The following is a 12,687-nucleotide window of genomic DNA, read 5'->3' as shown; positions in this document are numbered from 1 at the left end:
TTAACTGACTGACTGATCCAAAGTTTCACCCTGTTAAAAAAATAGCAGGCACCTCATACCACTGTGCCATTTGGTGCTGGCTACAATGGTGAGTCACTCAGATTGCATCAAAGTGTAATTCTACAAAGAAGCTTCAGATTTGGCTATTCAATGTCTTACTAATTATTAGAAAACATCTATGTAAAAGTGTTTGATTTTTGAAGAGCTACACAACATCAGTTTCCCAGAAAAAAAAAAATCTGGTTCTGCTTTTGACTAGAAAAATCAAGTGTACAAAATGTTAGAAACCCAACATTGGATTCCTTGTAGTATTTTTTAAAGTTAAATGTGTTCACTGCTTCCCTCTCAAGGTAGACTTTTCTTGGTTTACTGAATGCTTCACAAAATGCACAAAAACACTGCAATTGTTACCTGGTATTCGTGCAATCCAATCTAAAAAGTTTTTGAAGAAAGCACCAGAACAGTTTTTAAGGCTTAGATCAGTTTAAAAGTAAACATGTGTATGAATTTTGTTCTACTCTTCAGAAACAAGTAATTTAATATTTGCTTTGCAACTTCTGAACGTATTTAAGAAACAATAATCCTTTTTTATCCCACCATGACTAGATATAGGTTTTGCCATAAACTTAACATTAACCCAAAGAACACAGAGACGTAGCATTGAACTTCTGTTTTAATGGTCTCAAATTCTGTGACAGATTTTTGGTCAGTTTCCATTTTAAAAAATTTATCGATTTTAAAGACTAATAACTTAAACTGCCACGAAACAAATGGTCCACAAACATTCCTTTCCTTCTGAAGCTTTTACGATGCATTGTAATCATTAACCAGTCTTTTGCTATTAAACTTAAATGGCCAATTGAGACAAACAGTTCTGAGACCGTTCTTCCACCACTGGTTAAGACTGAGGTGGCAGCTGGTGTACAGAATTTTCATTTAGCCTTCTGGGCCTTCTGGGCAGACTTTGTGACCTTGCCAGCTCCTCCAGCCTTCTTGTCAACTGCCTTGATGACACCAACAGCAACCGTCTGCCTCATGTCACGCACGGCAAAACGACCTGAAAGCAAAAACACGTTTCATGACTTTTGTCTAGCTGCCTATCTCACAGCCCCATTTGCACAGTGGCAACACACAGGTTTGGTGTAAATGGTCCAGCGCTGCTCTGGAACCAGACAGGGCAGAGATATAACCCTTCTCTGGAGTTTCTCTCCATGTACCAGTGAAGTCTTGGCTCCAACTTCACAGTTTTAAGTCACAGCTTTCATCAGTGTTTCACAAAACACACTGCATCCCAATACTAGAAACGGGGAAGTGTCTTTTCCAGAGACCCATACTAATGTGAGATGCCTTACCGAGAGGAGGGTAATCAGAGAAGCTCTCAACACACATGGGTTTGCCAGGGATCATATCAACGATGGCAGCATCTCCAGATTTCAGGAATTTGGGGCCATCCTCCAGCTTCTTCCCAGAACGACGATCGATCTTCTCCTTAAGCTCAGCAAATTTGCACGCAATGTGAGCGGTATGGCAATCCAGCACAGGGGCATAGCCAGCACTGATTTGGCCAGGGTGGTTCAGGATAATGACCTAAGAAACAAAGAAAACCAAGACAGAAGGGGTGTGATTTTGAACACTGACATGTTCTTACAAAGCCAAGGACTTAATAAGATTTGCTTCAATCAAATATAACTCAAAATACAACTCTATGTTACTTTGTAGCTTAGGCTAACAAGACTCTTATTTTGGATTAGAGAGCTACATTCCCAACATCCCTGAACAGCTGGGTAACATACCTGTGCAGTGAAGCCAGCAGCTTCCATGGGAGGGTCATTCTTGCTGTCACCAGCGACGTTACCACGGCGAACATCTTTCACAGACACGTTCTTAACATTGAAGCCAACGTTGTCACCAGGCAGAGCTTCGCTCAGGGCTTCATGGTGCATCTCAACAGATTTAACTTCAGTTGTTACATTGACTGGGGCAAATGTAACCACCATGCCCGGCTTCAGAACACCTGTTTCCACACGGCCAACTGGTACAGTACCAATGCCTGCAAAAGCAACAGCAGCATTATTCATTGAATATATGCCCTTATGGGGAAAAAAACCCACTTGAGACAAGAATTTTTATTTTTGACTTGGAAAAGCAGCTCTTGGGCAAATGCCTGCATTTCTGGCCCATATATGAGCTGCTGCTGGCACACGAGCAGCATTGCAGAGAGCACATACCGCCGATTTTGTAGACATCCTGCAGAGGCAGACGCAGAGGTTTGTCAGTCGGACGAGTAGGTGGCAGGATGCAGTCCAGGGCTTCAAGGAGGGTGGTTCCACTGGCACTGCCATCCTTACGGGTGATCTTCCATCCCTTGAACCAGGGCATCTGTCATGGAAACAAGCCCAGGTTAATCTGACTGACAAATTTCATGGCACAAGGCTGAAAAAGCCCAAGTGGTATCTCTTAGCATTATTTCAATTTACTGCTGCAGAGTAAGAATTTTTGTTAAGTGCTAGGATTTATCTTGGACCTTTGCACTTCCCAAACATAACCATAACAAAACATGTGCATTTTATCACTGCATAATTGGTCTTAACATTCTTACTAGTTTCATGCCTTAAGAGAAATAAATGCCAAACCTACGTTAGAGCTAGGCTCCAGCATGTTGTCACCATTCCAACCAGAAATTGGCACAAAAGCAACAGTGTCTGGGTTGTAGCCAATCTTCTTGATGTAGGTGCTGACTTCTTTGACAATCTCTTCATATCTCTTCTGGCTGTAGGGTGGCTCAGTGGAATCCATCTTGTTGACACCAACAATCAGCTGTTTTACACCCAGGGTGTAGGCCAGAAGGGCATGCTCACGGGTCTGCCCATTCTTGGAAATACCAGCCTCAAACTCACCAACACCAGCAGCAACGATCAGGACAGCACAATCAGCCTTCAAAAAGAAAAAAAAACAACCAACCCTCACTATAATGCTTGTGTGTATGTCAAAGTACTACAGGAACCCCCCTAAGCAACCAAGGAACAACCTTCCTGAACCCCCCAAATCCTACTTTCTTTACATACCTGAGAAGTTCCAGTAATCATGTTTTTAATGAAATCTCTGTGTCCAGGAGCATCAATGATTGTGACGTAGTATTTGCTTGTTTCAAATTTCCACAGGGAAATATCAATAGTAATACCACGCTCACGTTCAGCCTTCAGCTTGTCCAAGACCCAGGCATATTTGAAGGAACCTTTGCCCATCTACAGTTACAAAAAAAAAGTTTTTTATTCCTATTAAAAAAGAAGGGGTTCTATATCTGCAACTAGTTCAGAAAGATCACAGTGGCTGAACAGCAAAATCTAATAATAGTAACTGGCTTAATACTGAAAAACGTTGCTGCTCATAAAATAAGCAACAAGATATGCTTGGCACTACTGGTGAGAGATGCCAACTGTTGAACCTTATTGAACCTGCTGACAGTTCAGACTCCTTGACAGCTTGTTAATTTCACTAATACATCCTTATGATAGAGCTCTTGAGCCTGAGTCCTACTATCAAGTATCCTCTACAATTTCAAGTCCTCCTACTACTTCAATCCTTGCAATAATCAACACTTCCATTTCCACTCCGCTCAACATTTGCCAAGTTTTATTCTATTATGTTCTTATGACCTGTGCTGCTATTACACAGAAAAAGCAGTATCAGTAAAACTATATCGACTTCCTTCTATGCAGTTTGAATCTGGCCGTTTAACCTAATTCCAGATGTCACTATTCAGATGCGGCTTTAGATTACCTTCTCTTCACTTGCTTTACACTTCACAATCTGAGTTTCTGCAACTAACACAACGGCAGATTGAACACTTAAACACTTGTTCTACCTCGGGGACAACTGCAACACAGCTGCCGCCCTGTGGCCACGCAACACTGAGCCGCTTGTTCAGCTCCTGGGGTAGAGGCAACCAAACCGCCTCCCCGTGGCCACTGAACGCTTTGCAGCTTCACTTCTCAATTAAGCGTCTGTTCGTTCCTGCAGCCCGGAATTCTGCTGGCTGCTCTGCGCCCACGCACCTCAGCCGCTTCCTTCTCGAACTTCTCGATGGTCCTCTTGTCGATGCCTCCACATTTGTAGATGAGGTGGCCGGTGGTGGTGGACTTGCCAGAATCGACATGGCCGATGACGACGATGTTGATGTGGGTCTTCTCCTTTCCCATTTTGGATGTTAGCTGAGTTCTTTCTTTCGGCAAAAGAGAATCGACACCTGTAAGTTCCCGAGAAAAAAGCTGGTTACGCCTGGGGCCGGGCCTAGGTGCAGCGATGGCGGAGCCACATGCGGGGCGGCCCGGCCGGGATGGCGGCCCCGCCCCGCCGGGGGAGGGGAGAAGCGAGGCGGGCGGGCCGGGGGCCCCTCGGAGCGCCCCTCGCGTCGCCCCCTCCCCGGGCTCGAGTTACCCCGGCGGCGGCGGCCGGGGCGCGGGGCGGCGGCGAGCGGGCCCGGCGGGCAGCGCGGAGGGCGGGGCCGCCCCGCTCCTTTGTGTGACTCACCCCGCCCGGGCCGCCGCGTCCTCCATTTTGTGGCGCTGGCGGCGGGCAGGCAAGGCGGGCGGCCATTTTTTCACTCGTGCCCCGGCCCCCCTGCCCCCCGACGGCTCCCGCCGCCGTCCCCCGACGGTCCCCGCACGGCCCTGCGCCGCTGCCCGCGGGGCGTAAGGGGAGGCTGCCGCGCGCTTTTCTGCCCCGCACCCGCCCGGACACGCCGCTCCCCCCACCTCAGCCCGGACAACGGGGCTGTGCACATGCTAACCGAGGAGGGCGATGCGCCGCCATCCCGGCGCCCCGCGCTCTCCTGCCCGCCCGTCCACCTCGGTTCCCGGTGGCACCCACGGCCCCTCCCTCCCCCTCCCCTCGGCCCTCTACACGCCCCAGCTCGGCGGTCGCCGGGCCTCCGGGGCGAGCGGACCCCGGCCCGGCCCTGCGGACGCGCCTCACCTGCTCGGCGACGGCGGCAAACCCGGAGCGAAAAAGACCGACGGTGTGAGCGCCGCCCCTTATATAGCCTGGCGGGGGGCGGGGCCTCGGGGACACGTCACCGCTCCCGGCGGCCCCGCGGCCCCGCCCGGGCACGGAGCGCCCCCGCCCCCGCCAGGGCTGTGCGGGACCCCCCGGCCCAGCGGGACCCGGCCCGGCCGCGGGGAGCGGGCCCGGCCCGGCCCGGCCGTGCGCTGAGGGGCTCCTCAGCAAGGGAGCCGTGTCCCTCTCGCGCTGGGACGGAGAGCGGGCGGGCGGGAAGAAGCGGGGCAGCACCGACCAGCCCCGGCCCCCCCAGCGGCTCGGGCCTGGGCACCGGGGAGCGTCAGGCCTGGCGTCATGGCCGGGCCGGAGGGATGCGGCAGTTGACCGAAGTCCCGGGGGAACAGCCCCCGGCGAGTTAATTGTATTTCGCATTAGGGGCACAAAGGAACGCAATCGGCGAGATTAGAAACGTTCAGCGAGTTTCCCTGACCGGCAAGTAACAAATGTCGGCTAAACAGCACGGAATACGAAACTCCCCCGACCCCCAGTACGTTGCAAGTCTCAGAGAATCAAATGTGAAGAAGAAGGGGAAGAGCAGGAATTTTTGGAAGCTTATCACACCGGAATAAGAAGCCATCGTTTGGCTTTAAAAAAAAAGAAAAATCTTTTTCTGTTTTTGTTTTGCCATTAGAGGACAAAAGTTGACTTGTCTTAGGAAACTTGGGCACAAAAAATAAAAATCAAGGCAGACGCAGCATCAGCAAAGGTGCGTCTGAAGTGCAGATGTATCAGCCACAGAGCATTCAGGACATGGGCTCTCTGTGCAAGAAACCCTGACTGCAAGAAGTGCCCCCATAGTGTATTTTCACATGGGAAAACCCGCAGCCCTGGCAAATTATTTTTAGAATCATGGCAATGAGGAGTCACAACATCAGAAATAAAGGCCCTCGTGATTCCAGTGGATTCTTTCTGGTTTAGTCGCCTGTAACTGATATAACAAAACTCATTAAATATTCAACATCTCCTATACCCATTCAAGAGAAATTAAGCTGAGAAGCTGAACTATCTCTGTTATTTTTAAATTACCTGCAATGCTATGGAGTCCATTTTCTTATTCAGCTACATTAGATGCCTGTCAGAAATAGTTACTTATCTATAGACAGCTATAATCCATTTCTTGGTATGCTCTTCAGGTTGCAGTTGTACAGCATGGAAACAGCTTCTTGTTCAAAAACAAACGAAAAAGAAAAACATCAGCAAACTAATAATAAAAAAACTACCTCGTGCATCTACAAATGCACCCTTCCACTTGACTTTAAGTTTCTCTGAGATAAACCTAGCATCAAATTCATTAGAGAGCACTAAACTTAGTATTTCATGGTTTGATAGGGAAGTGTTTCCATGAGATACAGTATTTTTCCCACATGAAAGATTAAAAAGATGCATTTTGCAAAAAAAAAAACAAAAAACAATCCAAAATGTCATTAGAGAACATGCTCAGTTTAGAATACACCTTACAAATAAGCGTAAAGATTAATTTAATTTGTAATTATTTACAAAAATAAGAGTAAAAACCTGAAAAAAAGATTCAGGTATTAAACACTTTTTTTTAAGAAAGGAAAAAACCAAATCAAATTCTCTCTCACACCTTCCTATGTTTTTCATCAGAGATTAGTGGGGGGGGGAAGATAGAGATGGTTCAGCTTTCCTCAAAATCAACCTTCAGGGCCAGTTACTAGTGAAGACACTGCATATGAAGACATAGGAAAAGGAACGTGGTCTGCTTTCTGGCAATGGAAATGCACTACTGTGAAGTGGCTTGGTTTGAAGACCAAAGTGTAATATTTAGCAAGAAAGCTAGGAAACAATTCTTTAGGGTCTTCTATAAAGAAAAGACTAAACACAGTTAAAAAGCTTTATTCTTCAAGATGGTTTGAAGTTACCTTCTAAAATGTGTATTTCAGTGGTGGGGGGGTATTTTTAATGGACTGATCTCTCAAAGAAACCATTTTCATAAAAAGGTAGTTTTAACACTTCCCAAATGCAGTCAATTATTTGTGCCTGAACAGGAAGACGAGGCAGGAAATATGTTACTAATTTCTTATATGGTCCATACTAAACTGCATATTTCTATTTTTTTAAAGATAACTGTTCTTAGAAGACTATTTCATAAAGGCTCTTAGGACCAGGTATTTCTTAAGGAGGTAATTTCTTTCAGGTATTTCTTTTTTACGGAAGTATCAATGTAGCTGAAAGCTATGAAAGCTGAATTTGTGGTACAAATTTTTAAACGCTGTCCTAGTTTAAGTCTACAGCAGTTGTTTTCCCCCTCCACTTCTTTAAATGAGTTTTCAAAATAATTCTGTTATTTCCTCTTTAGTTTGACCAATACATGTTTTTATTCTCTCAACAATTAGTGTATCTTTTTTTGCCCATTCTATTAGAAGAACATTCCTATTATCAATCTCAAAAATATTTATACAGCTGGGGACCTTCTGATATATGAGTAGCCTTAGATAATACAGTGGAAATGCATTCTGAAGAATCCTCTCAGCTAACACAAATAGCCCTACACTGGACTAAATCCTGTTTGCAACCAGCCTGTAAAAAATTTAGATTTTATTAATTTGGTAAAACTAATCGCTTTCATATGTAACATTTAGGAAGGAACAAAGATAAGAGATTTCAAGAAGTCAAGGACATTTAGGCATTGGAATAGGGCTTATTCAATCCAGACTGACTTCAGAAACAGGAGGACTTGTGGGCAAAAATTACTCATTGTCCTTTGATCACTGGTGAGCATATGCTAAATTGAAATATCCTATGTCCACATATGTCTCCAGTGTAAGAACACAGAGAATGCTCTGAAGCATTTGTATTGTAGGAACCTATATAGAAACCACCATTTAAAAAGGGTTTTGAATCTCAGATCAAATGATATTAAAATAAAAGTCAGTATCTAAGCTAAAATTTTCAGCTTTAAAAAGTATATGTCAAGTGGATTTTGAGTTCACAGTAGCTACTGCAGCATTACTTCCACATACAGAATGGGCTGTAAGCTTAGAACATACTCACAGCCAGTGAAATCATGCTAGGAGATAGATGTGCTCACTGAGCACCTCTAAAGAATTTTAACTCTACCATATACACATGGGTTTTTTTTTTTGTCAGATTCCTGTGCAAAGATGCAGGTAAGTAGGGCTTATACAACCATTTTAACTGCAATGACCAAAGTCACTCAGGAGTGTGAGCAAACAGACTTTATAAGTGCAAGACTTGAAACACAGATCTGATAAATTGAGTATATCAAGCTCACTATATATGAAAGAGGCACTAAGATTTCTTGAGGGCACTTTCAGGAAATGGTGGAAAAGCAGTCCAAAGTTACCAAAAGTAACTGGTGATCAGCAAAACTGGATTCTGGTACACAGCACCATTCTGTTATACAGTTAGCCTCATACTTACTGTGAAAGGCTTTCTAATCCCTGTATTTTAATTATCCTGGTAGGTACATTCGTCCAAAGTTCATCATAAACTACAGCATGAGCATACAGCCTTGCTTCCATCTATAAGTGTTCTTTAATGCATTGATTCCTAATAGCAATAAAAAGCACCTGCATCTGTTACAAAACCCTTTTTCATACATGATCTTAATACTTACTAGCAGTTTTTACAATCATCTTCTTATGAAATAAAAGAACAATTGAATAATGGTGTTATTCATATATGAAAAGAATAGACAGAAAACCTACATAAAAAAAAGGTTTAACTGAAGAGAGTGAGGTGATCTAAACTCATTAAAAACACAACTTTTGAAAGTTACTTAGTTCTGTACAAGTAGCTGGCATTTTGCAAAACAAATTTGCTTGCTAAAAGAAAGAGACAACAGTAAATACACTTTATTGTCTTAGTAGACAATTAAGTATAAATTAAACTCCTCCATCCTTGGAAGACTTGGACTAAATAAAGTCATCTTGTCTGATCTCATAGCTGACCTTGCTTGTAGATTCACAAAAGAAGGTCTTACTTACAGTAGGAGGTATAACACAGTGGACTTCAAAACTCTTGCGAGTATCACTGGGATGAACAAGCAGTAACAATTTCAGAGTCTTCTGAATAGCTTGACAAGAGCCTCTTTAAAAGTCATTGTTGCCCATGAAAGAAGTTTCCTCTAGGAAGCACTGCCGTTATAGTTACAGCATTTATAACAGGTGATGGACTACTGGCTTAGAGGATAGCCTGCTTTAAAAAAAAAAAAATCCTTTGGGCAGTCTTTTCAAACCACATTTATCCACTGCACGAGAAAGCTCATTTATATTGAGGGTTTAGTATCGGCTGAATGGTGATACTGAAGGTTTAGGATCAGGCAGAGTGGTCAGATCATACTGGGATGTGACCAGAACTAACAGTTGTATTTAAACCCCGTGTGCTGTTCTGTGGAGGTCTGCATTTGTGAGCTAGAAAATGAAAGTATTTGATGTAAAGCAGAAGTGTCCTAAGCAGGAAAAAACCAATTGCACAGGTGGCTGCTTTGGTAAGAGTGTTCTGGAACTAAACAGCAAATGGGCAGATACATGCAGACAGTAGCTTAAACAAAAAGTGACCCTTCACTTGAAGACATTTGACAAAACTTCATATACCTCATTAATGCTAGGCTAATTTACACCAGCTGATGACCTGGCTCCATGCAAAAAGCAGAATTACTAGACACTAATGCAGAATAAAGGTGAAGGGCTGATGAAGTAACCACCATTATGGAGGAACAACATAATTTGTTAAAGTGTTCTGTAGTTTTGCATTAGTATTTTCCAACAGCAGCAAACAGGCTAAATTTTACTATATCTCACCACCTTTTGGACACCCTAAATGAATGGTAAGCCTTCTACGAGTTCAATTCAAAGAATGCCCTAAATGGGAGCATTTTACATACATACATACATACATACATACATACATATATCAATAGATAGATATATAAACAGTACATTCTGTGTGAAGAAAATGTCAGTTACTGAACCAAAATCTACTGGGTGAGGATGGTGTGACTTTTGTTCTGAATTTATCATGAACATCCAAAATTCCATTTTAAAACTCTGGTCTCTTCTGCTAAAAATAATTTTGCCAAAAGCAACATATTCATCCTCTTGTGCTAATAAGTCTGTGACAAAACCTTTAAGTGGGACCTCAAATCCTCACCCTTGCATCTAAGAATTCTTCTCTGAGCCCTCACAGCAACTCAGCTATGCTTGAATTAACTTTGCTTAGTGTCCACTCATCAGGTTAATTTTGCTGCCTCTCTCACTATAGTAGGTTTGGAGCTGGATTGTGCGCTTTACAAAAAACCTCTGTGAATTTCCATTGTCATCTTGCAGATCCTATGCATTCTCCCCTTTCTGTCTCTCCTTCTGAGTCAAGTAAAGGCAGGTTGTCAAGGAAGGAGACATTCTATTTGTTCATATAACCTCCCCTAGAAGAGATTTATATGAATAAAAAAACCCTGAGGTGCAGCTTAGAGCTGCAAGGAAGAGAAACAAATTTGGAGCAGACCACAAAAGTATACTCCAGACTGGAGCCAGTGGACAGATGGGTCGAAGGAGGAAGAAGGCCGTACCTGAGACTGGGCTAGCCCAGTAAGGATGGCACAGATATATCCAGCTGTTCACTCTTCACTCTCCCATCTTGACACTGCTCTGGTTTTGACTCTTGGCATCACTCTGGCCATAGGCTCATATTGCACTGCAATCACATGTACATCACTCTCACTCTGTGCTAACCACAGTAACCAGACGTGGTGCAAGTCAAGTCACTCAGAAGCCTTACTCAGTTTTAGGGAATATAGCATATGCCTGACATTTACTCAGTGAACTTAGATTTTGAGACTATTGAACTTTGGAAAGGTTTCAGAGAAGAACTATGGAAATAAATCTAGATCTGGAAAAGTACTTACACTTGACCTGCTCAATCTATACTGAGTTTACTGAAATACAGTTTGGCTTAGTTTCCAGGATTCTGCAAGGCAGAAAATTCTGTAAAGGAAGAATCACAAGTCTGGGCACAGACACAAGAAGGTTCAAGGCTGTTGATTGTTAAATTAAAGTAGAAATATAAAACACTTATTTGTAATTGTCAATGAGCAGTGGTAGCAGCTTGGTTAAAGCAGGAAGCCAGCATATGAAGAAATGCTCAATATTTAATTATGTTAGTTATAAAACTCCAAGCACAATACAGGATCAACAACTTGATTTGGGGGAAGGCAGAGGGAACAGGAGGGGCCATTTACTTAAAATGATATCTATATTTTTCATTAGTCTTCTCTTAATACAGTCTCTCAGAAGCATTTGGCCAGCTATCTCAGAACTACTACTGATTATTGTGGAAAGCTATGGAATGTGAAGGTTCCAGAACACAATAAGGAGGAAAAAAAACATCAGGAAAGTAAAAAATAAAGAAGAAAAAGAGAGAAAATCCACACACATGAGCTGGGCAGTTATGGAACAGTTGGTCTAATTTCAATTCCTGGAGAAATATATTGGAACAAATGAACTATTTTTAGAAGATACTAGGTTGATAAGTAACAACCCCAGACTTGTAAGGAGCTGATTGCATCAAATTGATCTTGTCTACTGTGACAGATTTAACAGGCTCATGGATGGGAAAATATGGATATCATTTAACTTAAGAGAAGATTTGATGCTTTTTATGGGCAACTTGCATAAGTAAGCTCAGGAAACTTTGGATAAAATAATGCATGTGCAGGAGACCAGCTGAAGATGACATGCTCAAAGTGATTGCTGTTATGACTATAAAACTGACTGGTATCAAATCAGTTTCTGTGGGCACAGACATTAATCCACCATACAAATATAAATACATAAAAGTATAATTTTAAATTGCACACTTGGGGGGGGAAAAGGACAGGGAACACCTCTGACCACTTCAGAAGTCAAGAACAGAAGTCAAGCACATTACTCAGAGTAATGTGGGCAAGTAAAGAATAAAGGGCTAAAATAATTAGGAAATAAATTAAGGTTAATATTTGTTGTTTGTAAGGAACAGTTCACTGCAAAAACACAGGAGAAGCAGCAGTTACCCAGCAGGCCTGTATAAAAGGACTTGGGGTTAGAGTGGATCACTAATTGAACATGAGTCAACACTGCCATACTCTTGTGAAAAAAGCAAACATACCGAGGTGTATAAACAGAAGTGCTGTAAGATATATAAAATAAACCTTTCACTTCACTTAGTACTCATTAAAGCCTCTGCTGGGATACTTTGTCCATCCTGGGAATGATGCTTCAAGATCATATCTAGACGTAAAAACACTGCAACAGATTCTGTGGGTGGCTGGTGGAACCTCCAACATTACCCAATCCCTTAAAAGCACCAAATACCTAGCAAGAATGGTTCAAGTATCAATAATACTTCCTAATCTATACATACCCAAAAGCCTCTTCAAGCCTTAATTACCATAGGTTTACATTACTTAGAAGATCTGTGTAATCAAAAATGAATTTCTTATACCATAATTCTTGGTATAATAGCTTGGTAAGGAAGTCTCTCCTTGACTTCAATGTACTTGTATCAGCTAAAGGTCAGTCTCCTTAGTTACAAGAGTCAATCTGAATGGAAATCCACAAATATTTCAACCAATAATCATGCATCTTGCTGTATAAATTACATCTTTCACAC

General features: G+C 42.8%; 1 protein-coding gene across 1 annotated transcript; it reads right to left on the bottom strand.

Annotated features, from left to right (window-relative positions):
- Positions 1-655: 655 nt before the first annotated feature.
- EEF1A1 (eukaryotic translation elongation factor 1 alpha 1) lies at positions 656-5,057 on the bottom strand. The gene is made up of 8 exons (XM_053937842.1): positions 4,975-5,057; positions 4,056-4,246; positions 3,066-3,245; positions 2,638-2,934; positions 2,229-2,379; positions 1,794-2,050; positions 1,353-1,587; positions 656-1,057 (listed from the first exon to the last, which is right to left on the bottom strand). Exons 2-8 carry the CDS (start codon positions 4,197-4,199, stop codon positions 933-935), a joined length of 1,389 nt encoding a protein of 462 aa, XP_053793817.1. The 5' UTR covers positions 4,200-4,246; positions 4,975-5,057; the 3' UTR covers positions 656-932.
- Between the last annotated feature and the right edge of the window lie 7,630 nt (positions 5,058-12,687).

The sequence above is a fragment of the Vidua chalybeata genome, chromosome 3, assembly GCF_026979565.1.
Source record: "Vidua chalybeata isolate OUT-0048 chromosome 3, bVidCha1 merged haplotype, whole genome shotgun sequence".
NCBI lineage: Eukaryota > Metazoa > Chordata > Aves > Passeriformes > Viduidae > Vidua > Vidua chalybeata.
Note: the sequence above shows the minus strand (reverse complement) of the source record. Positions and strands in the feature narration are given on the sequence as shown.